The sequence below is a fragment of the Aedes aegypti genome, chromosome 2 (assembly GCF_002204515.2).
Source record: "Aedes aegypti strain LVP_AGWG chromosome 2, AaegL5.0 Primary Assembly, whole genome shotgun sequence".
Lineage (NCBI taxonomy): Eukaryota > Metazoa > Arthropoda > Insecta > Diptera > Culicidae > Aedes > Aedes aegypti.
Window position 1 is genome coordinate 474,126,290 of NC_035108.1, and position 26,919 is coordinate 474,153,208.

Genomic DNA, 26,919 nt, shown 5'->3' on the forward strand with positions numbered 1-26,919 from the left:
ATTTGCCGTCGAATGTTTCCTGATGCATCCAATGTCATAAATTTTTCAAAAAAGTTGTAAACTTTCAAATTTAGACAAAATTATGCCTATCTTAATCATTTTGTCTTTTCCTTGTATGTTGTAAAAAGTGTTGGCAAACGTTGTATTCAATTCAAAAATCAAAATAATTAGGTTCAATTTAATAAATATTTTTCCCACGGTAGCATACAGGCGACCAACTTACTTTCGACATACACGAGCTGAATACAATTTGTACGATTTGCACAATAATGAATGAATTAAGTTTATTAATTAACTTATCTATTCAAACACTGAAATTAGTTCTTTTACGTATTCGAACCCTCTGAGCAGAATCTCAATAAAGAGAATCAAAAATCGCCTTTACATTCCGCCCTAATTGCTTATCATTTCACAGATACGCGTATTTTGATTACCATTCTTTGGTGTCAGTTATTCGTATCCATGTTATTTTTGATTCTCTTTACTGAAATAAGTGCTCTATCGGTTGAACTATTAGTTCACAAAAAAAAGAGTGGTTTGGAAAAATTCAGTCTTTTTTCTACACACAGATAGTCTAACAAAATCGCAGGAATGGAAAATATACGAATGTAAAATGGCAACTTTGGCAATGAAAGCTCTTGTGATGCCATGAAGAAAAAGAAGCAATAGCTTTAATTCAAACACTTCTTCAGTGGTGCTCATATTGCCAACCGCAGGCCGCTTGTGGCCTTGAAAAGGAATGCATCATTTCATTAATATTTAAATTATATTCTCCAATATTTTTTTTGGTTCATTGAGGTCGGGCACATATGGGTTTTAGCACAACTATTGAAATTTTCATATGCGGCCCGCAGCGTTGATAAAACATCGTGATTTGGTCCGTAAGATACAGCAGCTTAGTGCTGTTCTTTAGTACTTCCATATTTTTGAACAAACTATAGAAACCCTTCCTGTGGAAAGGCTTCTTCTTCTTTCTGGCGTCACGTCCCAACTGGGGCACCTCAGCATAGTGGTATTGTGAGTTTTTCTACAGTTATTAACTGAGAGCTTTCTTTGCCAAATGTAAATCGTTTGCATATGTATATCACGTGGCAGGTACGAGGTCGAGGAAATTCCTTTACGAAGAGATCCTCGACCCGCGGGATTCGAACACACGACCCTACGCTAGTCAAAACGATATTAACTTTGCATAATCATAATATTTTGAATATGTACAAATTCAGAAAAAAAGAATTCGTTCTCCTTAATTCATCTGCATGAACTATTTATATTGTTTGCATCATCTTTGTTCTATGTATGCATCATTTATTTTAAATGCTCAAATAATATTTATGAGCTTCAAGTTCATAACAGTTTGAATTTCGCAGATTACTATGAATCCTGTTTTAATATAAATTCTATATATGATCATTGAAGTATGAAACAGTAAAACAATATGTTACGCCTGTTGATGTAAATGAAAATTTGTAAATTATTAGGGCATGCACTGTTATTTCATTGAGTAGAATGTGAGTTAAATAAATTGATGATAAACACAAAAAGATCATCATTTGATGCTTAGTAAAATTTAACTCGAGAAAACCGATAAATTTCAGATATATTTTCATTTGACATTTGAATATGTTTGATATAATCTGATATTCATCAATCCTGAGAGTAAGTAATTGGTTAAATGGTAACATTGAAACGAATGACAAAAAATAAATCGATCGTCACCTGTTTACTAGTTGTGAAATCATCCATGGTTTCATTTGGATTACTGAGATTCACGGTGCGTGCTGTACCTAGTGATATTTGGTTTATTGGATTTGGAGGAAAAACTGAGGGATTGGTGTTCATGGCCGGGGTTTGCATCGATGATTTGGTTAGTCTGTTGTTAGAAGCCTGAGTCAACTGTGTTGGTTTTTGATCATCAACTGATGAGTCAACTGTAGATTTCGTTAACATGGGAATATCCTGCTCAGGAACCACACACCTATTTATGGACTCTAATGTTTTTATGTTTGTTGCTTCTGCATCATCATACATATATTTGTCATTCCAAAAACTATCTATCTGATATGAATATGTGGTGTTGTGCGATTCTTCTTCATGTGGTCTATAATTTGCGTGAAAAGTAGTTTCCTGGTTTGGTTCTTTCATTGAATATGATGAATTAGCAATTTCGTTATCAGTAGTCGTGCTTTCCATACAACTTTTTTCTATGATTTTGTTGAACGTATCAATTTCATCGTTCGTCGGTGATACGGAGATTTTTTCTGGTTGATTATATGTCTCATCCCGAACAGCATGTGTGTCCATGTGTGTCTCAACTTCTCTGTTTGCATGAGATATTTGGTAAGAATTGCAATCATCATTTGTTTCAGATTGCGTTTTGTTTGCATCATATTTCTTATTTATGTTATATATGATATACAATCTTTCAGCATCAAAGTATTCCCAGTATTTATGATTTTTCAGTCTTTCATGCTGTAAATTTATATCGCGAAGTTTTATTCCGTTGTCTGGATAATAAGCCTTAGCAGTATCCTCACAGTTTGATAGAACATTCAGCGCAATATTCTGTTCGTTAAATTGGATCTGATTTTCTTCATCATTGTCAATCGATTCATCAGATGTATATAAACATAACTTATTGACTTCTTTATCAAGATCACAAAGTTGTTTAACCATATCAATCCCGATATCAGTTGAAGTAACATGTGAAATGGTTTCTTTATTTGTATTAACTTTCTCGTCTATTTCTTCATGATACATGCCGTTAAGAGAAGCGATGTCAGGCAATTTGGTCATGAAATACATCTTTTCAGCATCTACATATTTCCAATAATCTTTTGACATAGTTTGCTCATACAAAAAGCTTTGGTCGCGATTTTGTATTTCAAATTGAGCATCTTCAGAAAAGGCTGAATCGATTGTGTAATTAGTTTTGTCAACCTTAATATTCTCGCGAGTCAATGTTGGGGCAACTATATTATTGTTATCTTGAGAGCTTGTACTTGACTGTTTTTCAAGCGTTAAATCCTCCTCAGGTGTATTGTTGCTGGTTTGTTTATCGATAGTAGCTGCTGTTTTCAATAATATATGCTTCACTTCAGAGTCATTATACATGATGTAATTATCCATATTTTGTAACTCGTAATGGAGACTTTTAGAGCGCTTTTCTGTATTATTTTGTGTTTCAGGAGAACATTTTTCGCTTACTAAGTCATTAAGAGAAGAATTCGTCAACAGTGTGTCTTTCTCTGTTAGATAACTACTTGGCATAATATGTTCAACTGCATATTTGTGAACAGATTCAACATTAATCGGTAATGCATTCAGCAACTCTGCATCATGGTACATCCAGTAATTATGATGTACGTTTTTGTTATATTCAGAATTACGGTTACGGTATTCTTTACCAGGAACAATAGCGATCTCCGCACAGGAATGCTTTTCAATTGATTCCATAGGATCTATTGTATTCTCTGGGATTTTGGAATATTCTATAAAACTTAATGAATTGTCCATTTTAATGTGTTTTTCCTCATCTTCTTCAATAGGATCATATTTCCCCGAAATTTCAAAATTTTCTGGATAATTTGAAATATTATCCCCAAGAATATTTGCTTGGTCTGGAGGATCGATTGTACGTGGTTTATAAGATACTGAACTGATTTCTGCTTCACTTTTCACTAGTAATGCTTCATCATGTGTGAGAGATTCAGCTTTCATATCATTTATCCTTGGAACATTCATCTCGTCTTGAGAATCTATTGAATCTGGTAATTTCATAACAAAGTCGATATTTTCTTCACTTCTCTTAGTTGATTGCGAGCAAATAGGATTTTTGCGATCTTCGTTATTTTCAGTGGCTTGAATCAATTCTTTATCTGAATTACCTTTTGGCGTAATAGTTTTCTCTTCTTCAGTATTCGTTCCATAGCCTGATGCTGCACCGTGTACGAATAATTCATCTCCCATTTCTATAAGGACGTTCTCTTCATAGGTTTTTGATTCAACCTTTATAATACTCATTCCTTCATGAGAATCAATTGATTCTGGTATGTTCAAAACCAAATCGGTATTTTTTCCACTTATCTCTGGAGATTGTGCACAAATAACATTTTCTGCATTCTCTGGTGATTGTGGGCAGATAAAATGATCTTTGTGAACTTCATTATTTTCAGAGGCTTGAGACAAATTATTATCTGGAGTATTTTTTACCGTAACAATGGTCTTTTCTCCTTCTTCAATAAACGTTCGGTAGTCTGATGCTTCATTGTTCCTTAATGATTCGTCTCTTATCTCTATAAGAACGTTCTCTTCGTCGCTTACATATTCATCCTTAGGAATATTCTTATCGTCTTGAGAATCAATGAAATCTGGTGTATTCAAATCGGAACCTTCATCTGCACTTTTTTCTGATGATTGTGTACAAATAAGATTATTTTTGTAATCTTCATAATGTACAGATGCTTGAGTCAGTTCATTATCCGGAGTTTCTTCTACCATAACAGGGAACTTTTCAGCTTCTTCAATGAGCTTTAGATTGTCTGATGCTTCATCGTGTATGAATGATTCGTCTCTCATCCGTAGAACGACGTTCTCTTCATCGTTTAGAGATTTATCTTCAATAATATTCATCTCAGCTTGGGAATCAGTTGAATCAAGAACATTCGAAACCAAACCGAAATCAGATTTACTTTTCTCTGATGATTGTGGACAAATAGTATGATCTTCATTATGTTCATAAACTTGAGTCAATTCAATGTCTGAAGTTTCTTTTACTGCGTCGACGATCTTTTCCGTCTCTACAGTAAACGTTTGATATTCAGGTGCTTCATCGTTTAAGAATGATTTGTCTCTCATCTGTATAAGAACATTCTCTTCGTCGCTTACAGATTCATCCTTAAGAATATTCTTATCGTCTTGAGAATCAATGAAATCTGGTGTATTCAAATCGGAACCTTCATCTGCACTTTTTTCTGTTGATTGTGGACAAATAAGAATATTTTTGTAATCTTCATAATGTACAGATGCTTGGATCAGTTCATTATCCGGAGTTTCTTCTACCATAACAGGGAACTTTTCAGCTTCTTCAATGAGCTTTAGATTGTCTGATGCTTCATCGTGTATGAATGATTCGTCTCTCATTCGTATAACGACGTTCTCTTCATCGTTTAATGATTTATCCTCAATAATATTCATCTCAGCTTGGGAATCAGTTGAATCAAGAACATTAGAATCCAAACCGAATTCAGATTTACTTTTCTCTGATAATTGTGGACAAATAGTATGATCTTCATTATGTTCATAAACTTGAGTCAATTCAATGTCTGAAGTTTCTTTTACTGCGTCGACGATCTTTTCCGTCTGTACAGTAAACGTTTGATATTCAGGTGCTTCATCGTTTAAGAATGATTCGTCTCTCATCTGTATAAGAACATTCTCTTCGTCGCTTACAGATTCATCCTTAAGAATATTCTTATCGTCTTGAGAATCAATGAAATCTGGTGTATTCAAATCGGAACCTTCATCTGCACTTTTTTCTGTTGATTGTGTACAAATAAGATTATTTTTGAAATCTTCATAATGTACAGATGCTTGGATCAGTTCATTATCCGGAGTTTCTTCTACCATAACAGGGAACTTTTCAGCTTCTTCAATGAGCTTTAGATTGTCTGATGCTTCATCGTGTATGAATGATTCGTCTCTCATTCGTATAACGACGTTCTCTTCATCGTTTAAAGATTTATCCTCAATAATATTCATCTCAGCTTGGGAATCAGTTGAATCAAGAGCATTAGAATCCAAACCGAATTCAGATTTACTTTTCTCTGATAATTGTGGACAAATAGTATGATCTTCATTATGTTCATAAACTTGAGTCAATTCAATGTCTGAAGTATCTTTTACTGCGTCGACGATCTTTTCCGCCTCTACAGTAAACGTTTGAGGTGCTTCATCGTTTAAGAATGATTTGTCTCTCATCTGTATAAGAACATTCTCTTCGTCGCTTACAGATTCATCCTTAAGAATATTCTTATCGTCTTGAGAATCAATGAAATCTGGTGTATTCAAATCGGAACCTTCATCTGCACTTTTTTCTGTTGATTGTGTACAAATAAGATTATTTTTGAAATCTTCATAATGTACAGATGCTTGGATCAGTTCATTATCCGGAGTTTCTTCTACCATAACAGGGAACTTTTCTGCTTCTTCAATGAGCTTTAGATTGTCTGATGCTTCATCGTGTATAAATGATTCGTCTCTCATCCGTATAACGTCGTTCTCCTCATCGTTTATAGATGTATCCTCAATAATATTCATCTCGGCTTTGGAATCAAGAGCATTCGAAACCAAACCGAAATCAGATTTACTTTTCTCTGATGATTGTGGACAAATAGTATGATCTTCATTATGTTCATAAACTTGAGTCAATTCAATGTCTGAAGTATCTTTTACTGCGTCGACGATCTTTTCCGCCTTTACAGTAAACGTTTGATATTCAGGTGCTTCATCGTTTAAGAATGATTCATCTCTCATCTGTATAAGAACATTCTCTTCGTTGCTTACAGATTCATCCTTAAGAATATTCTTATCGTCTTGAGAATCAATGAAATCTGGTGTATTCAAATCGGAACCTTCATCTGCACTTTTTTCTGTTGATTGTGTACAAATAAGATTATTTTTGAAATCTTCATAATGTACAGATGCTTGGATCAGTTCATTATCCGGAGTTTCTTCTACCATAACAGGGAACTTTTCAGCTTCTTCAATGAGCTTTAGATTGTCTGATGCTTCATCGTGTATGAATGATTCGTCTCTCATTCGTATAACGACGTTCTCTTCATCGTTTAAAGATTTATCCTCAATAATATTCATCTCAGCTTGGGAATCAGTTGAATCAAGAGCATTAGAATCCAAACCGAATTCAGATTTACTTTTCTCTGATAATTGTGGACAAATAGTATGATCTTCATTATGTTCATAAACTTGAGTCAATTCAATGTCTGAAGTTTCTTTTACTGCGTCGACGATCTTTTCCGTCTCTACAGTAAACGTTTGATATTCAGGTGCTTCATCGTTTAAGAATGATTTGTCTCTCATCTGTATAAGAACATTCTCTTCGTCGCTTACAGATTCATCCTTAAGAATATTCTTATCGTCTTGAGAATCAATGAAATCTGGTGTATTCAAATCGGAACCTTCATCTGCACTTTTTTCTGTTGATTGTGGACAAATAAGAATATTTTTGTAATCTTCATAATGTACAGATGCTTGGATCAGTTCATTATCCGGAGTTTCTTCTACCATAACAGGGAACTTTTCAGCTTCTTCAATGAGCTTTAGATTGTCTGATGCTTCATCGTGTATGAATGATTCGTCTCTCATTCGTATAACGACGTTCTCTTCATCGTTTAATGATTTATCCTCAATAATATTCATCTCAGCTTGGGAATCAGTTGAATCAAGAACATTAGAATCCAAACCGAATTCAGATTTACTTTTCTCTGATAATTGTGGACAAATAGTATGATCTTCATTATGTTCATAAACTTGAGTCAATTCAATGTCTGAAGTATCTTTTACTGCGTCGACGATCTTTTCCGCCTCTACAGTAAACGTTTGAGGTGCTTCATCGTTTAAGAATGATTTGTCTCTCATCTGTATAAGAACATTCTCTTCGTCGCTTACAGATTCATCCTTAAGAATATTCTTATCGTCTTGAGAATCAATGAAATCTGGTGTATTCAAATCGGAACCTTCATCTGCACTTTTTTCTGTTGATTGTGGACAAATTAGATTATTTTTGTAATCTTCATAATGTACAGATGCTTGAGTCAGTTCATTATCCGGAGTTTCTTCTACTATAACAGGGAACTTTTCAGCTTCTTCAATGAGCTTTAGATTGTCTGATGCTTCATCGTGTATGAATGATTCGTCTCCCATCCGTATACCGTCGTTCTCCTCATCGATTATGGATGTATCCTCAATAATATTCATCTCGGCTTGGGAATCAGTTGGATCAAGAACATTCGAAACCAAACCGAAATCAGATATACTTTTCTCTGATGATTGTGGACAAATAGTATGATCTTCAATATGTTCATAAACTTGAGCCAATTCAATGTCTGAAGTATCTTTTACTGCGTCGACGATCTTTTCCGCCTCTACAGTAAACGTTTGAGGTGCTTCATCGTTTAAGAATGATTCATCTCTCATCTGTATAAGAACATTCTCTTCGTCGCTTACAGATTCATCCTTAAGAATATTCTTATCGTCTTGAGAATCAATGAAATCTGGTGTATTCAAATCGGAACCTTCATCTGCACTTTTTTCTGTTGATTGTGGACAAATTAGATTATTTTTGTAATCTTCATAATGTACAGATGCTTGAGTCAGTTCATTATCCGGAGTTTCTTCTACTATAACAGGGAACTTTTCAGCTTCTTCAATGAGCTTTAGATTGTCTGATGCTTCATCGTGTATGAATGATTCGTCTCCCATCCGTATACCGTCGTTCTCCTCATCGATTATGGATGTATCCTCAATAATATTCATCTCGGCTTGGGAATCAGTTGGATCAAGAACATTCGAAACCAAACCGAAATCAGATATACTTTTCTCTGATGATTGTGGACAAATAGTATGATCTTCAATATGTTCATAAACTTGAGCCAATTCAATGTCTGAAGTATCTTTTACTGCGTCGACGATCTTTTCCGCCTCTACAGTAAACGTTTGAGGTGCTTCATCGTTTAAGAATGATTCATCTCTCATCTGTATAAGAACATTCTCTTCGTCGCTTACAGATTCATCCTTAAGAATATTCTTATCGTCTTGAGAATCAATGAAATCTGGTGTATTCAAATCGGAACCTTCGTCTGCACTTTTTTCTGTTGATTGTGGACAAATAAGATTATTTTTGTAATCTTCATAATGTACAGATGTTTGAGTCAGTTCATTATCCGGAGTTTCTTCTACCATAACAGGGAACTTTTCTGCTTCTTCAATGAGCTTTAGATTGTCTGATGCTTCATCGTGTATGAATGATTCGTCTCCCATCCGTATACCGTCGTTCTCCTCATCGATTATGGATGTATCCTCAATAATATTCATCTCGGCTTGGGAATCAGTTGGATCAAGAACATTCGAAACCAAACCGAAATCAGATATACTTTTCTCTGATGATTGTGGACAAATAGTATGATCTTCATTATGTTCATAAACTTGAGTCAATTCAATGTCTGAAGTATCTTTTACTGCGTCGACGATCTTTTCCGTCTGTACAGTAAACGTTTGATATTCAGGTGCTTCATCGTTTAAGAATGATTCGTCTCTCATCTGTATAAGAACATTCTCTTCGTCGCTTACAGATTCATCCTTAAGAATATTCTTATCGTCTTGAGAATCAATGAAATCTGGTGTATTCAAATCGGAACCTTCATCTGCACTTTTTTCTGTTGATTGTGGACAAATAAGATTATTTTTGTAATCTTCATAATGTACAGATGCTTGAGTCAGTTCATTATCCGGAGTTTCTTCTACTATAACAGGGAACTTTTCAGCTTCTTCAATGAGCTTTAGATTGTCTGATGCTTCATCGTGTATGAATGATTCGTCTCCCATCCGTATACCGTCGTTCTCCTCATCGATTATGGATGTATCCTCAATAATATTCATCTCGGCTTGGGAATCAGTTGGATCAAGAACATTCGAAACCAAACCGAAATCAGATATACTTTTCTCTGATGATTGTGGACAAATAGTATGATCTTCAATATGTTCATAAACTTGAGCCAATTCAATGTCTGAAGTATCTTTTACTGCGTCGACGATCTTTTCCGCCTCTACAGTAAACGTTTGAGGTGCTTCATCGTTTAAGAATGATTCATCTCTCATCTGTATAAGAACATTCTCTTCGTCGCTTACAGATTCATCCTTAAGAATATTCTTATCGTCTTGAGAATCAATGAAATCTGGTGTATTCAAATCGGAACCTTCGTCTGCACTTTTTTCTGTTGATTGTGGACAAATAAGATTATTTTTGTAATCTTCATAATGTACAGATGCTTGAGTCAGTTCATTATCCGGAGTTTCTTCTACTATAACAGGGAACTTTTCAGCTTCTTCAATGAGCTTTAGATTGTCTGATGCTTCATCGTGTATGAATGATTCGTCTCCCATCCGTATACCGTCGTTCTCCTCATCGTTTATGGATGTATCCTCAATAATATTCATCTCGGCTTGGGAATCAGTTGAATCAAGAACATTCGAAACCAAACTGAAATCAGATATACTTTTCTCTGATGATTGTGGACAAATAGTATGATCTTCATTATGTTCATAAACTTGAGTCAATTCAATGTCTGAAGTATCTTTTACTGCGTCGACGATCTTTTCCGCCTTTACAGTAAACGTTTGAGGTGCTTCATCGTTTAAGAATGATTCATCTCTCATCTGTATAAGAACATTCTCTTCGTCGCTTACAGATTCATCCTTAAGAATATTCTTATCGTCTTGAGAATCAATGAAATCTGGTGTATTCAAATCGGAACCTTCATCTGCACTTTTTTCTGTTGATTGTGTACAAATTAGATTATTTTTGTAATCTTCATAATGTACAGATGCTTGAGTCAGTTCATTATCCGGAGTTTCTTCTACCATAACAGGGAACTTTTCTGCTTCTTCAATGAGCTTTAGATTGTCTGATGCTTCATCGTGTATGAATGATTCGTCTCTCATCCGTATAACGACGTTCTCCTCATCGTTTATGGATGTATCCTCAATAATATTCATCTCGGCTTGGGAATCAGTTGAATCAAGAACATTCGAAACCAAACCGAAATCAGATTTACTTTTCTCTGACGAGTGTGGACCAATAGTATGATCTTCAATATGTTCATAAACTTGAGTCAATTCAATGTCTGAAGTTTCTTTTACTGCGTCGACGATTTTTTCCGTCTCTACAGTAAACGTTTGATACTCAGGTGCTTCATCGTTTAAGAATGATTCGTCTCTCATCTGTATAAGAACATTCTCTTCGTCGCTTAAAGATTCATCCTTAAGAATATTCATATCGTCTTGATAATCAATGGAATCTGGTGTATTCAAATCGGAACCTTCATCAGCACTTTTTTCTGTTGATTGTGGACAAATAAGGTAATCATTTTGATCTTCTTTATTCTCAGGTGCTTGAGTGAATTCTATATCAGGAGTATCTTTTACCATAATTTTTTCCACTTTTTCAATAAACGTTTGCTTCATCGATGCTCCATCATGTATAAATGAATCGTCTTTCATCTGTATCAGTGAATTATTTTCGTCGTTTATTACTTCATTTCCTGGAATACTTATTTCTTCTTGAGAATCTATTGAATCTGGTTTATTTAAAACCACACCAATATCCGCTACACTTTTTTCTGTTGATTGTGGAGAGACCAGATAACTCATGTGATCTTCTTTATTCTTTGAGACGTGAATCAATTTATTATCAAGAGTATGTTTTACCGTATCGATAATATTTTCCGTTTCTTCAATTGAAGTTTGTTTCATCGATGCATCATTATCGTGTATGAATGATTCGTCTCTCATCGCTATATCAACGTTCTCTACGTCGTTTATTGTTTCATCTGGTGTTTTTGAAACTAAACCAATATCTGCTTTAGTTTTAATCGATTGTGAACCTTTGTTATTTTCAACATTTTCAAAGGATTGGCAAATATTATTATCTTTAGTATCTTCTTCATCAGTAAATGGTTCGTCTCTCATCTCTGTAAGGATATTATCTTCATCGTTTACAGATTCATTGTTAAACATATCTGAATCAACTTTATCATTTGTATATAATACAAACTCTGTTTCCATTCCAATTGTTGCTGGTGTTGCTGGTAATTGTGGGACATGTGTGAACTCTTTGCAGTGTCCAATATTTTTAGAGCCTTGGCACATTTCATCATGTGCACTTTCTGTTTCCCGAACAATGATCTTTCCATTTTCTTCAGTGAATATCCGATATGCTGATGCGGCATCATGTTCGAGTGATTCATCTTTCATATTTTTAAGGATGGCCTGTTTGTCGATTACAGATGCATTCGAAAAAATACTCGTTTCGTCTCGTATATCACTACAATTCCCAGAAGCTAAGTCGATAACATTTGATACCAGATTACTTTGAATTTCATCTTGCTTTGAAATTGCTTTATCTAAGTGTTTATCCAACCTTAGTTGAGTTTTGATAGGGGAGTGTAGTACAGATTTTGTTGCTTCGATAATTGGATTACATTTTGCGGTTTTTACATCCTCTTCAATTGTGTTACTATCAGATGAAAGTTGCTCAACAATTAAGGGATGAGTGTAATACTCTTCAATGACATGCTGTTGAGATGATACTCCGTATAGAATTGTTGTAGTTTTGTAGATGCAACTAGAGGTGGTAGTAGAAAAGTCCTCACCAAATCTCACGGTATCTGAGGTCGATGATGACGCTGAATAATTTTTATGTTCAGTAGTAGATAATTGTTTGACAAGCACGGCATTTGGCTTGGAAGGACGTAATGATGCAATATCGGTATCAAGTACAGACACCTCTGTAGCAACATGCTGCTCTTTGAAGAACGGTGGTTCTATGTTCAAAACTTCTTCCGTTTGCAAATCAGCATTATCTTGTAGAAACTGTCCAGAATTAGGATAAATGTGATTTTGGCTATCTAAATTATTATTTATGACAATTTTAGCTGTAACAACCGGAAGCTCTAATCTCATGTGTGATATAGGATTCAAATGGTACTCTTCGTGTGTTATCATTGATATTTTTTGGCGTTTATCCCTCCAGTCATTGTTTTGCGTTGGCATCTCTTTTGAGTCATGGTTATCTTTTGACGTTAAGCTTGTTTTTGTCGAGGATAATGACATTTGACTATTTGGACCATGTGATGCCGTAACGTTGGTTTCTTCGGTACTTGGTTTTCGTGTATTATTGCTATTCACAATATCCATGTCACATGGTGGGTTTTGGTCAATTACAGACATATTGTTTGATTCATCAAGTGCGTCATATTTATGCATGAATTCATAATCTTCAAAGATCAAACTACTTTTGAATGCATCCGTTGAATTTTCAGTGGCTGTTGAAAAATCTTCAGTTAGTAAGTTCGTGGTATACTTATTGTCTTGCTCAATAGAAGTATTTAATTCACGTTCGAATTCGTATTTATGCTGCTCCAACATTGCTGATATTTTTGCTGAATTAGACTTTCTTATCTTTTCCACTTTTGTTTTCTTTTTTCCTTTATTCAATGAAGCTTCGTTAATTTTCTTCCCACAAGAATTTGTGCTTGGCTCGTTTACACTACTCGAATGTAAATGTTCAACACGGTATGCAGTGTCTACATGTCCAAAGTTCTTATTTTTTATATCGCAAGTTTCTTTAGTTGTGTTGTCTGCCGGGCTCTTTTTCATTTTTCTCTTACTATTTTTCTTACTTGGAATATTATTTTCTGGCTTCCCTGCAATAGATTCATTCGATGTGCTGTGATTTTGGGAAGGCCCAAAAACGTTCATATCTTCAAATCTTGAAGAACTTGGTTGTCGTGTATCATATGATAGTTTTACAAATACCAAAGTTTTCATGTCTTCTACAAAAATCTTTTCCACATTATTTGATTCATTTGGAGAATCAACTTCTGCAGAAGACGTTGATTTTGCATCTTGTAATGGTTTATGAGGATTAGTCTTGCCAATCGTTCCTGCCACATAAACAGACGATGGTTCATCCACTTTGCATACTTCCATTAGCATTGGTGAACCTGCTCCTGTAGTTTGCTGCGCATCAATATTTTTAATTTGACTCTTTCTGGCCAAACATGACTCATTGGGTTTGGAATATTCTTTGGGTTTCCGCTTACGCTGAGAAGAAAACGATATAGCTTCCTTTTTAATCGATTCTTCAGCATATTTCTCAGTTGTAGCTGGAGTGTTATTAGACAATGAATCATTGTTGAAGTCATACTGATTAATTATCTTGCTGGAATCCTTTTCTGAGGCTGAAAAAGTACTGTTTTTCGCCGATTCAATTCCTTTTAGAACATCAGCATACGACATTGACGTAAAATGCGTTTCGTTTCCGCATGATTCATGAACATTCGGCTTATTTTCTGGATAATTCTCATTAGTTGACATTACACTTTCGGTAGCTGCAATCTTTTTATGAATTGGCATAAATGAAGAAGGATTCGTTCTGTTGTGGTTGTTCGATGTAATATCTGGTGTATCAGTTTGTTTTAGTTTGGGTTTTTTAGCTTTCTTAGCCTTACTGTAATCGTCTCGATTGTTAACAATTTTTGGTTTGTTTTTGTGAACATTGATTAAATCATGTGTTACAGCTTCAAATTGTCCCAAATATTTCTCTGTCTTATCTCCAGAAGTTGATGGTTCATTATGACCAGACGGTGGTTTTTCCGTGGTGGTGATTTTTTCTTCATTAACATTACGTTGAGTATGGGTTTTTGCGCTCTTTCGAAGACCTGTTAACACTTCAGCGTAAGTTAGTTCTGATTTATCCCAGACGGATTTTATATTTGGTTTATTCGCAGAGGCCAATCTTTCATTATTATTTGTTCCTCTGATCTCTTTAGCTGCTTTTTCATGAGATGACTGCATGTTTCCTTTTTGTTGGATAGTCTCCGTCAATTGTTTACAAAGGCCATGATGCTGGATAGTTTCATTCGCACCGTACGTCCAGGTTATTGGAAGTTCCTGGTAATAGAATTCGTAATTTATTGACCGAAATTTTGTGGATGAAATTGATGATGAATAAAGCATTTCATTTCGTTTTCAATAACACATTTTTATTTAATAGTAATCAAATATATTTATATGACAAATATAGAAAACTCATAATTTTTCGAAATCACTAATGTGATAAAATTGATTAAATATTGTGGCAATTTACTCCTCTGGTGAACCCCGTTGTAGCAGCAGTTTGATTTTGGTATTTATTTGGTTTAGATGTGTTTGAAGAGTCCGAATACGTTCACGACATTCCTGAATAGTTAATTCCCAAGTTCCGATGATAAATTGAAGCATACAGTCAATGATTATGAAGCATTTGCAGTAATCAAGCAGATCAAGCCACGATTTGTGAACAATTACATATAATATATGCAGTAAGAAGTTTATTATAGGGATGATGTTAGAGTATGGTAGAACATTAGTAGGAGAAATAATAAAAGTGGTATGAAAATAAAAAAAAAAATATTATAAACTTAGTCATATCTATACACCTTATTATGGATGAAAATAAATCACAATGATCATAACTTGTGATATTATAATGGTCACCGTGCAAACTTGATACACATATTTGAATTCAATGGATATTGCTTACTATAAGGAAAAATCTATCGTTCAATGTGAGTATTATGTGAATTACGCAATGAATGAATACTTAACAAAAACATATCAACGTCGTTGTGGAGATTTTGGCAAGAAAAAACATTGGAAACATTAGAATATCCTACGGAACCCTTTTTTCGACTTTTGTAGGTAAAATTGTTATTTGTAATAAATTTAACCAATATAAAGTACTGTTTGAAATAATAGCTGTAAATGTCAATTTTTATACAAAATGGTTAACTTTGGCATGCTGCAGCTTTGTTCCCTAATATATAATCCTGTTGACGTATTTTCCACAGAACTCCATTTATGTATTGCATTTTCTAATAACGAATTTGCTATGTTTTCAAGATGCCGAAAAGTCAGAAGCTAGATGATTTTTTTTGAAATAATAGTTTTTCAAAGCTTGAATATCTGCTTGACATTGTGTTCTTAAGTTTTATATGAATTACTTACTATTTGAACAACCACCACCTATTTATATATACGTCAAGTTTTCTATTAATATTTTTTTGGTTTTTCAAGCAACAAATTTTAACTTAATTACATGCAATGTAGCATATTAAAGTTAACCATTTTGTATTAAAATACGCATACGCTGATATTATTTTTAACATCACTGTACATTTGAAACCCAATATAAGCCCCAACAACGATTCAGAATTTGTTAGTAGTGTGTTGAATTGTTTTGCGGAAAATAAAATGATACTAAGTAACAGTAGAACTGTGATGTTAAAACATGTATGCTGTTCCATGAAATTAATTCACCCATTGAAAACACATACACAGTAAATGCTTAAAATCAAACTGTCATCCAACGATTTCGACTTAAGTCAAGTTATTTGGCCAAAGTGCCACAAAGAAAAATTTACTACGGAATGTGCCACGGCATTTAATTTGCAATTATAGAATCTTCAATTAGCTTTCTGTTCTAACAAATGTTTAAAAACAGATTTGTAGTGGTTTTCGAAAAGTGTTGCAATGCTGAATTGTGACGAATTGGATTGCAAACAAATTATACACAGGGTTACGTACCTGTTCGTTCTTTTCACTATCACTCGACTGATGAAGCGGTGAGAGAATATTTCGAAGCTGTTGCTCTTCCTGTACAATCCGTTGTCGAATTGTTTGAATTTCACTTTGACATTCTTCGATTTGCACTAAAGCTTTGTCCAAATTTTGTGTTGTTTGGAAAACATCCCTGTTTAGCTTCTCGAGATCTTCAATAACGATACGTCCATCATGCACTATATTTGGATTTTCGGTGTAAATGATTTCCGAATGGAAATGAACCTGCAAATAAAAAATAAAACCTATTATTTTTTTGTTCAATGTCTTTGAATTATTTTGAATTACCTGTAACTTTTCTAGCGACATATTAACCTTGATTTTCTGTGCTGATATATCAGCAAGCATTTGTTCTAGAATTCTTAATTGGTCCCGCAAAGGCTTGTTCTTGAGATCTGTAGACTCAAGTGCACAATAGCTTTCTTTTATCCACTCTTTCACACTTTTTATTTTGTTTTCGAATTGAAGCCACTCTTCTGTTGTTTCTTGTAAGAACAAATTCTGAAATTTTAGATACCGTCATAATTTTGTAAGGGCAATGTTAGTTTTATATCTTACTCTTTCGTATAGGGTCGTTTCGTTGTCGATTTTCAGTGTTTCGGCTTCGTGTAACTTAGTTTTCAAATATCCGGTTGAGCATACTTCATTTATTTTATCGAATTCGTGATTCATTTCGCTTAAGTTTTGCGATACATCGAACAAGCTTGAAACAGCAATCTGGTACCAATGAGAAAAAACAAATGTAGCATTTTATCTGAAAATGTTATGATAAAAAAAAAACTTACAGCATAATCTTGACGTGCCGATTGTGCTTCTTGAAGTGAATTCAACTGAAGCTTACGATCCAACAATGCTCGTAGTTTTAGAGACCATTCTACAACCAGTTGATAAACTCTCATGAAATTGGCCCAATTTCCAAGGATTTGGTCAACGGTTTGATTTTTCTCCTCAATAAGTTGAATTGTTTTTGTTAATTCATACAGTATTTGATCCATATTAGCCTGCATTGCCTTTTGATCGTTGTAGTGTCCGGAATTTTTAATAATTTCATTTCCGTAATGGACTAGTTGTCCATATGCAGTTTGAACATCATTGCTTTCATGAATCAGTTGAACTAGCTTTGTTTTAAGTTCACTAGGATCGATATTGTGGTTACTTATTGCCAGTTCTGCATTTTCAATCCATGTTTTAATTTTGTCATATACCACAAAGTAGTTTGTTCTTATTTCCTTGGCTCTTTGGAATTCACAATTGTATTGCTCCATGGTGCTCGTAATTTGTTTAATCAATGCTTCCAAAGTTTTTAATTGGTCTTCTATATCAACGGGAAGAAAATCCTGAGTGCTAAGATATTCTTCTTTTATTTGTTGTTCCACTTGATTTATTTCTTCTGCGTGGTCATGTGCTTTGGATTGACACAATATAATATTCTTTTCAGTTTGATATAAGCGTTCATCAAATGGATTAATATCTTTTAGATTTTCCAGCAATGATTCGGTACCAATCCTTAGTGTTGATAACTTATCCCAGAAGCTTTGTATGTTATCTACCTTTTGATTAAGTCTGCGATATTTTGCTTTCAAGTTATCGGCCAGCCTGCAAAATAAAACAAGTAATATATATTTTGAAAATTATACAGTGATGAGATGACAGAATGGAATTATTGCGTCCTAAAAATCAACTGTCGAACGTGTCTATACTATGGATGAAGATGAGCCACAATCATGGCCAAGTTTTAAATTTACCGATGATGTCATACGGATTTTCAAGCCTTGACTGTCCTTGACTTTTGCAGCGTTATTGAGTATTGTACCGAAACAGACTACGAGCAATAAATGCAGCTAAAAAATTTACAACAAAACAGAATCTTCTAAAGCGATTTGTGATAAAGATTTATTTGATTTTATTCACGAGGGTACGGAATCTTGTACTATAATACTGAGCGACTAAATGATGACTAAAGTCGAACATTGCAATTCTCAGCATTGCCCAGCAGCACACGGCTTACCATGAACTGAGAGGAGAAACGTGAGAAATTGAAAATTGAGCGGATGAACATATATGCGTTGTTACTGCGCCTCAAGCTATAACCAAACCGCTTTCTTACTACTGCTGCTTATTTTACTGAAAGTATACGATGGACTACTCACCTAGAGTCAATTTGGTTCAGATGCACTAACTTTTCCTCTAAACTGTTCGGTGACAGCTGTTGTTCTCTCAATGCTTCGATCAATGTTTTAGCTAATAAATTAGCTTTATCGTTCAACTGATTGAGGACTGTTTTGTCATCTAACAAATTCTGAAAGTAAAACCGTATATTCATGATGTCAATGTGTTGTTAAGAATCGTAAATAGCATCTACATGGCGAATAAGAAAACAAATCTCGACTGCTGGCTATGAAGTCATTTGTATTTTTACGCTCTCCGGCTCTCCTTGGCATGTTTGTTTTAGTCAGAGAGTGACAACGTATTTGCTTTAGCATATGATCGTTTAAGTATTGAACGCCGGTTGAATTTGAGGAACCGTGTGTTTTATTCACGGGTTTTGCAGACGTTAAAAAATGACATCACAGTGATGTTGTACCAATCGTGACATCATGGTCACTTCATTTGCATTGAGAATTCGTTATAAAAAGTACGATGGACCGAAGACCTATAGCAATGATGTCAGTATCCAGTTTGATCGACATTGAAAAAAATCCAAATACTTAGAATGTACTAACCTGAACTGATGCAAATTTATTGTGAATATCTTCTTTCGAACGCACTATCAAATCGAGGTTGTCTTCTTTTTCTAATAGGCTGCCAGATTTTGTCTCCAGCTCGTTAAGGATATCTTCCAGTTGAATCCACTGTTGTCGTAGCTGAATCAAATTTTCGTGCAAATTTTCCAAGAGGTTTACCTCACTTGTCCACTTTTGATTTAGTTCGATATTTTCACTATAGATTTTTTCGCTTTCAGTTTGATTAGCTTTTTGAGTAATCGTTTTTGAAATTTCATTAAATGTATCGAGCTCGTGTTGGTTCGTCTGCAAATAAAGTAAATAAAAATTATATAATAATGTAAATTGCCAACGGATAGCTATGAACGAAAGAAAAAAAAGACGCACTAAAATCTGTTTCGTGTTATTCTCTAAGAGTTTGGAGAATGAATGGCATATTTTTAGAAGCATGCTTGTGATTTTCATTTTCATTTGTATTTTTATCCTCTCTTGCCTCTTTGAGACGACGCGATACGAAGAGAAACTCAAATCTCTTGTATAGTGATGCACCGGAAACCTTTCTGTTTAAAATTCATGGTACTGTATACAGATAAAAAAAAGATTGGTCACATTTTGTATGGTGTATAGAATATTGCTCAACACTTACACCGGAAATAAATTACTTCCATATAATGGAATTGTTAGTTTTTAATATCAAATTATTAGTTGTTTTCTGGAACAAAACCGATTTAATCAGCCGCTACTGACACTGCACAGCTATCTAAGCTGTTTAGGAGAATCAATCTTAACTGATGTTTAACTTTTGGCGTGCCAAAAAACCTTCATATCTGACGCATTTCCATATATTTCTTTCCAGAAATGTATTTCCTGTGATATTATGGATAATGAACGTTCAAGCGAATAATTTTCGGACATTTATTACATTTGAATATTTGGCATTCAGCTAAATTTTTTGGCGGTAAAAGTTGAATCTAAAAAAAAATCATGCTGTATTGAGCATTGATAATTTTAAGGTGAAGATGCATGTAAGCCAAACCTTAAACCTTTAAGGGCCGATTTCTTCACCTTCCCTTGATCCGTAAACCACGTTTACCAATACGATTAAACTAGGTTTGAGGTCAAAGCGCTGGTGAAGAAACCGATTATAAGAGTACAAATTTAGGGAACCAAACAAGCTTTCAAGATCAAGTTTTCAGCGCAGAGCGTTGTTTAATTCCCCAGTTATGTGATCTTGAAAATTTGAGCTATGGCTCCGATTCAAATTACACGATGTTGTTCCTTAAAAAAGAAAGCGAAATTTGGAAATTTTGGACGCCTATATCTCAGAAACAGTTTAACATAAAACTACACTTTCTTCGGTTAAGATTTGCAACAGGGATAGGACTACCGATTTAGATTTGCAACAGGGATAGTACCACATTGATTAGTTGGGAATTCCATCTTGATGGAGCTATCACAGAAAACATTATATTCTGATCCTTCTTCTTCTACTTCTTGGCATTTACGTCCTCACTGGGACAGAGCCTGCTTCTCAGCGTGAGCACTTCCACAGTTATTAACTGAGAGTTTTCTTTGCCAAAGTTGCCATTTTCGCATTCTTATATCGTGTGGCAGGTACGATGATACTCTATGCCCAGGAAAGTCAAGGAAATTTTATTTACGAAAAGATTCTGGACCGACCGGGATTCGAATCCAGACACCTTCAGCATGGCTTTGCTTTGTAGCCGCGGACTCTGAATACTCGGCTAAGGAAGGCCCCTATTCTAATCCTACTAATTTTATAATTTTAGAAAAATATTTTACAAGATATTTGAGAAAAAATCATGTGCGAAACAAACAACTCGTGGATACTCACCAGTATGTGAAAAAAAACTCACAAATCGATTCACTATCAAAATAGTTACAGCCCTCCAAAATTCTCTGGGGTCATATTGACCCCAAAAAACAGACAGAGGGTTAAATATATCAACTAAGAATGATAAGCTACTTTCTGGAAGTTTCTTGATGAGGATGTAAAAAAAACCATAATCGCCAGGGGCTTTCATATTTTTGATTTTTTTAATAATAGTTCCACTTCATCCAAATCAGCCTCCCAGGATATTTTGAAATCGTTCTCTTGATTGAGAAACTGCATAGCTTGTTTTTGAGCTTTTTCGCAATTAGTTAGTTATAATTTTCGAGCTGTTTAGTACTAAATTCGGGGTTTTCATTTAGTTAGTTATAATTTGTTTTCCTCTTTTAGTGCCGGTATTGACATCCGATGTTTTTTTTTTTCAAAATTTGGATGATTTCCAAAAGGACTCAGAGCTAAATCCAATTGAGAAATTTATTTTTCAAGTTTCAAGAGCATTGTCAAAATCAAGTTTTGTTTGTAAAGAAATGTTAATAACAAGATTACTATCGATATATGTTTCATGTATATTCCAGTCGGCTCGAAAATAATTGAAAGTGGAGCTGATAGGATTGAGAATCACTTCCTAGGATATTTGAAATGTAACAGGGACATGATCAGAATCAAAATTAGCATGAGTAACCAGTTGACTACAAAGATGATTAGAGTCGGTTAAAACTTAATCAATCGTATAAGGGTTTCTAGAAGAGGAAAAACATGAAGTACAATCTGGATATTGAATTGAGAAATATCCTGAAGAGCACTCATCAAATAAAATTCTGCTGTTGGAACTACTTTGTGCATTATTCCATGACCGATGTTTGACATTAAAGTCACCAATGACAACAATTTTTGATAATATATCTTCGAGCTGTTTAGTAGAATACCTTTAAGTAGATGAAAAAACGAATTTAGTACTATATCATTTAATTCCACTAGAGATTGTATCCTTTGACAGATACGCGTATTTCGACCTCAACTGTAAGGCCGTCTTCAGTAAAGTCGAGTCTAGTACACGACACTGAAGACGGCCTTACAGTTGAGGTCGAAATACTCGTATCTGTCAAAGGATACAATCTCAAGTAATATATCACGTTTCTTTGACTGCCTTTTTGTTTGTAGTTTACCAAATTTAACAAAAACATAAAATAAGGCTCTCTTACGTAGTCTTCCAGTAGAACATCAATAAAGATAAAAAAGCAGATATGAGTATAAATACGCCCTTATTATTTATATTTTGATATATAAATGTAATTCGAATTCCATTTGCAGATATGCGAGTAACTGACACTGAAGAAGACAGAAAGAATTAAATAAGAAATTAGGGGCCCAGATAGCCGTGGCGGTAAACGCGCATCTATTCAGCATGACCATGCTGAGGGTCGTGGGTTCGAATCCCGCTGGTCGCAGATCTTTTCGTAAAGGAAATTTTCTCGATTCCCAGGGCATAGAGTATCTTCGTACCTGCCACACGGTATACACATGCAAAAATGGTCAATCGGCAAAGAATGCTCTCAGTTAATAACTGTGGAAGTGCTCATAAGAACACTAATCTGAGAAGCAGGCTTTGTCCCAGTTGGGACGTAACGCCAGAAAGAAGAAGAAGGGTGGAATTTGTTAGTACAATACTTAAATCCACTATTCTATTCTCTTGTTAAAACATGGGATATACAATGTCAGATACCAGGAAGTTTCTCTTGAAAGATCATTCAAATTGATGTAGTGGTCTCCAAGAAATCTAAAATTTACAGAATGGTGTTTTCAAGGTTTTGAAGAACTTTATCTGGCCAGAGTGGTGTCAGAATTCCTCTATCACTTATCATCTTGAAAATGTAATTTTAAACAAAATGATGATTTAAATTTTAAATTTAACGAAAATTTAAATTTTGCCAATAAACAGTTCATATTCGGTCATGTTCGTTCGTTCCAGCAAGTCTGAAAGCTATTTGAGGTAATTATAAAACCAAGCCAAACTTCGATTTTTCAAGTTCACAGGTTATGAGAACCTAACATCCGTCCGCGTTGAAAATTTGATCGATATGTTGCATGCTGTGGTGATGATCAATCGATCAATTTTTCAACTCAGAACACTGTTTGTTTTTCTAGACTAGTGCTCTTGAACAGTCGATGTTTTATAACTTGTTCTTCTAAACATAGAAAACTCATTCGACAGTATTTGGCATGTTGGTTTGATTTTAGAATTTAAAAAAAGCATTGATTTTCTAACATTCATTATTAGAATCATTCAAAGTTTTCTGTGAAATCGTAAACATAAGGTTAATTATCAGAGCTCCAAGTCTGAAAGACTTCTTGTAAGAGCTGGTGATAATATTAACACATCTGACTTGTCCAAAGAATGTAAAAAAATCTTTGTTTGCGAATAAAACAGGTGTATAACGGAGAACCCCCTCGTTCAATTACTCCATTCTTGTGGCAATGCATATAATTTATCATGTGAAACATTGTAGAGATAACTTTTCACAATTCAAATACATCACAGTAAACGAAAATCGCTATCGCACTGTCATACGACCTCAAATTGCACTAGCGCGCTGCAGCGGGATAAGAAATGTTTCACAAAATTGCACATAACTTTTGATTAAAAAAGCATACATTATTTCAACATTCTTCAACTCTGAGGATTTGTAGCTCGAAAAATTATGACTAAATTTCGAATATTCTTGCATATACAGTCAGTGACATAAATTAGTAACCAAATGCTGTTTTTCCATCCAAAATGCCCCAGTTTGGGGTGCTGTATCTCAGCTTCTGGTAGTCCGAATTGGCTGAAATTTGGATGACGAACTACAAATAACTTGAAATTTTGCCTGTAAGGAAATTATTACATTGCAGTCATTTTACATAGAGTTTCAAAGGGTTGTTCAAAGACAAAAGTTAGTAACCGAGGGACTTCTAAATTCAATTCGAAAACGGTAAGTCGTGGAAAGTTGGTATGTTCTGCAAATTTGTGTGACTTCTAAAATTGAACAACTTTGTGGAACAGACCAACTTTCCATGACTTACCGTTTTTGAATTAAATTACAAAGTCCCTCGGTTACTTACTTTTGTCTTTGAACAACCCTCTGAAACTCTATGTAAAATGACTGCAATGTAATAATTTCCTTACAGGCAAAATTTCAAGTTATTTTTAGTTCGTCATCCAAATTTCAGCCAATTCGGCCTACCAGAAACTGATACAGCACCCCAAACTTGGGCATTTTGTATGAAAAAAAAAGCGAAAATCTCCCTAATAAAGATAAATAATAATACTATGGAAAAACAGCATTTGGTTACTAACTTATGTCACTGACTGTATGTAAGTTGTATATGTAGCTTCATAACAAATGCGCAAAATCCATAAAAAATAGAAAAAAATCTGGAATATGCGAAAAACATGTGTCCTTCAAGACTAATAAGGGACTACTTTGGACACTTTTAAAAAGCACTACGATTTGAAAAAAAACACCCCAGCCCCACGCTCCCCCAGAGTGAAACGTCACAAAATTTCATATCTCATGTTTTCTGTTTATTTTGTTTTTTTTTTTATTTGGTTTGTTTGGTGGGTGTTCAGAAAGCAGGAATTATGTTTTTTTTTACTGAAAATCTGAAACGTATATTGTGCGTAGGATCCCAAATTATTTTGCTATCGCTGGAGATATAGCTGATAGAGATTCGAAAATATTGAACTTGTGATCGTATACTTTTGTAGTGTACCCCTGTTTACTATTCGCATCTCAAAGGATGATCACCATTTGTCGAGTGAACAGTCGAAGACGCGACTTTTCCCAGTCAGGAAGGATTGAGTTTATGAAACCAACAACCTTTCCAGGATTTGCAGTTCAAATTTCTCTAAGTTGCATAGAGCAATTGCTTAGGAAATTGAATCTGCGCTGGTACAAAGCAACAACTGCAGAGCAGATGTTCCGAGGTTTCTCGTTCCATGTTACAGAAACGACAAATATCATTCTCAAGCTGGCTTAGTTCAAAAAAGGTCCTGATCATTTGATCATATGATTCTCATCGTTTAAAAATGAACAATCTTGTAAGTTTTCAAATTGGTTGTTTAATTATTCAAAAATAATGAAACTTTAAAATTCAGAAGAGATGGAGGGGAATTTCACTAGAAACTTGAAAATCATAAGTTTCACAATAACTAATTCTGAACTGATCACTATTCGTTGAAAACCATAACAAAACTTAATTTTATTTTTTTTTTCATTACAATCAACTTTTGTTTATAGACGAAACAAAAGTTGATTGTATTGAATCAAATTGTGTGTCATCCTCATACAATTCATTAGGTGTGTTGCACAAGTAAAAACCGAGGAATCATAAATTAGTTATGAATTGTTTAAAAAGTAACTAAACTTAGTTAGTTAGAATTGTAGAATGTAAGATTTTGTTTATTTGAAATGCTGCTCACATTTTTTATTCTTCATAAAAATATAATTTCTTTACACAAACATTGCTAGTCTCATTAATTTTAAACAATTATTGATCTACAAAACATATTAAAGTCGAAAACATGGTAAAACATATTTTGATTAGGATTTCAAATTTATTGAGTTTTAGTAACTTTTATCGCCCACATATAAAACATTCGGAAAGTAGAGAATACCGTTCAAACTAAATTTATGGTTTAAATGCCGATATGATGGTGAATTTCTTGCAACTCTAATATTCTAATAATACTAGATTTTTAAGACCACAAGAAATCGTAAATCAATTTCCCAAGCAAATTCTACAATGTATGAAGTAATCCTGTTCTTTTGAGGGAATAACTAAACATAAAAAGTATATGACTCAACTATTTTTAGCAATCCAAATTTTAGTAAAAAAAACGTCCACTTCCTGGTTATATCGTTCACATTATTCATGTGAGGCATAAATGTTTCATTAATTATTATAGGTTTTGCTTATACCATTCAGTATTATCTCACTTATCAATGTTACTCCATTTTACAGTACTATGAATCATCTTAAAAAAAAAAACCCTCTGAGCGATTTTTTGGGTGCGCCACTGTTCCTTCATTTCACTTTGATCAGATTCGATGCGTGTTGTAGGTACATTGCGAGAGACTTGTAACTAATTGACTTTGGAATATCGAAAAATCGATAAAAGTATGCAGTCAGAGTGGACCAAGTGCTTTTTACCATAACAACACAAATGATCTGCGCGCTGAGGAGAAAATGCAAGACATTTCAAGTGATTACTTAGTTTTTTCGGCATGGAATGGTTTTTTTTAAGGTGAAAATGAATCGAAGCCGCACCTTGATTTCTAGCCATTCTAGCCAACCCAAGTATGGTAGGGTTGATGGTCAGAAATTGCAACTATTAATGTGCAGACAGAGTGGACCAAGCACAGACAAACAGACGTCATAACCTCATCATTGTCTATCGACCACCTTTTTAACGGTCGATTCAAAATATGGTAGGTGGCCAATTCGCCACTTGCAGCGCTCGCATCGTTTTTTTTCGCATTTGACGTTTACACACTACCGCCATCTGTTGGCCCGTCGACCAAATACACTAATTTTAGCATTGGACGTATAGGTCCTCGTGACTATGATTTCGATCGAGATTTGTTTTAAGAGTTACGTCTGTTTGTCTGTAGACCAAATGTCAAAAAGCAATAAACTTATTGATTATTGAATTTTTAAGTCGGTTCCAATGTCCGATAGATGTTTTTGGTTGTTATATTGTGCTGAAGATGTCTGGGTTCGATTCCCGGTCGGTCCAGGATCTTTTCGTAATGGAAATTTCCTTGATTTTCTTGGGCATAGAGTAGCATCGTACCAGCCACACGATATACAAATGCGAAAATGGCAACGTAGGCAAGGAAGCTCTCAGTT

General features: G+C 34.5%; 1 protein-coding gene across 4 annotated transcripts in view; it reads right to left on the reverse strand.

Moving 5' to 3' along the window:
- The window catches only part of LOC5569762 (uncharacterized protein PFB0145c), a 38,428-nt gene extending 18,779 nt beyond the window's left edge, over positions 1-19,649 (reverse strand). Inside the window, exons 1-8 of one of the 4 annotated variants that reach the window (XM_021848381.1) lie at positions 19,563-19,649; positions 19,176-19,481; positions 18,603-18,751; positions 17,238-18,048; positions 17,011-17,169; positions 16,741-16,953; positions 16,420-16,677; positions 1,717-14,745 (exon numbers count right to left, since the gene is read on the reverse strand). In XM_021848381.1, the coding sequence (XP_021704073.1) occupies positions 1,717-14,745; positions 16,420-16,677; positions 16,741-16,953; positions 17,011-17,169; positions 17,238-18,048; positions 18,603-18,751; positions 19,176-19,481; positions 19,563-19,646 (15,009 nt within the window). In that variant the 5' untranslated portion in view covers positions 19,647-19,649. Of the gene's footprint in view, positions 1-1,716; positions 14,746-14,825; positions 15,034-16,419; positions 16,678-16,740; positions 16,954-17,010; positions 17,170-17,237; positions 18,049-18,197; positions 18,412-18,602; positions 18,752-19,175; positions 19,482-19,562 lie in introns of those variants that run through there. The other 3 variants (XM_021848383.1, XM_021848382.1, XM_021848384.1) reach the window with 3 other exon arrangements.
- Between the last annotated feature and the right edge of the window lie 7,270 nt (positions 19,650-26,919).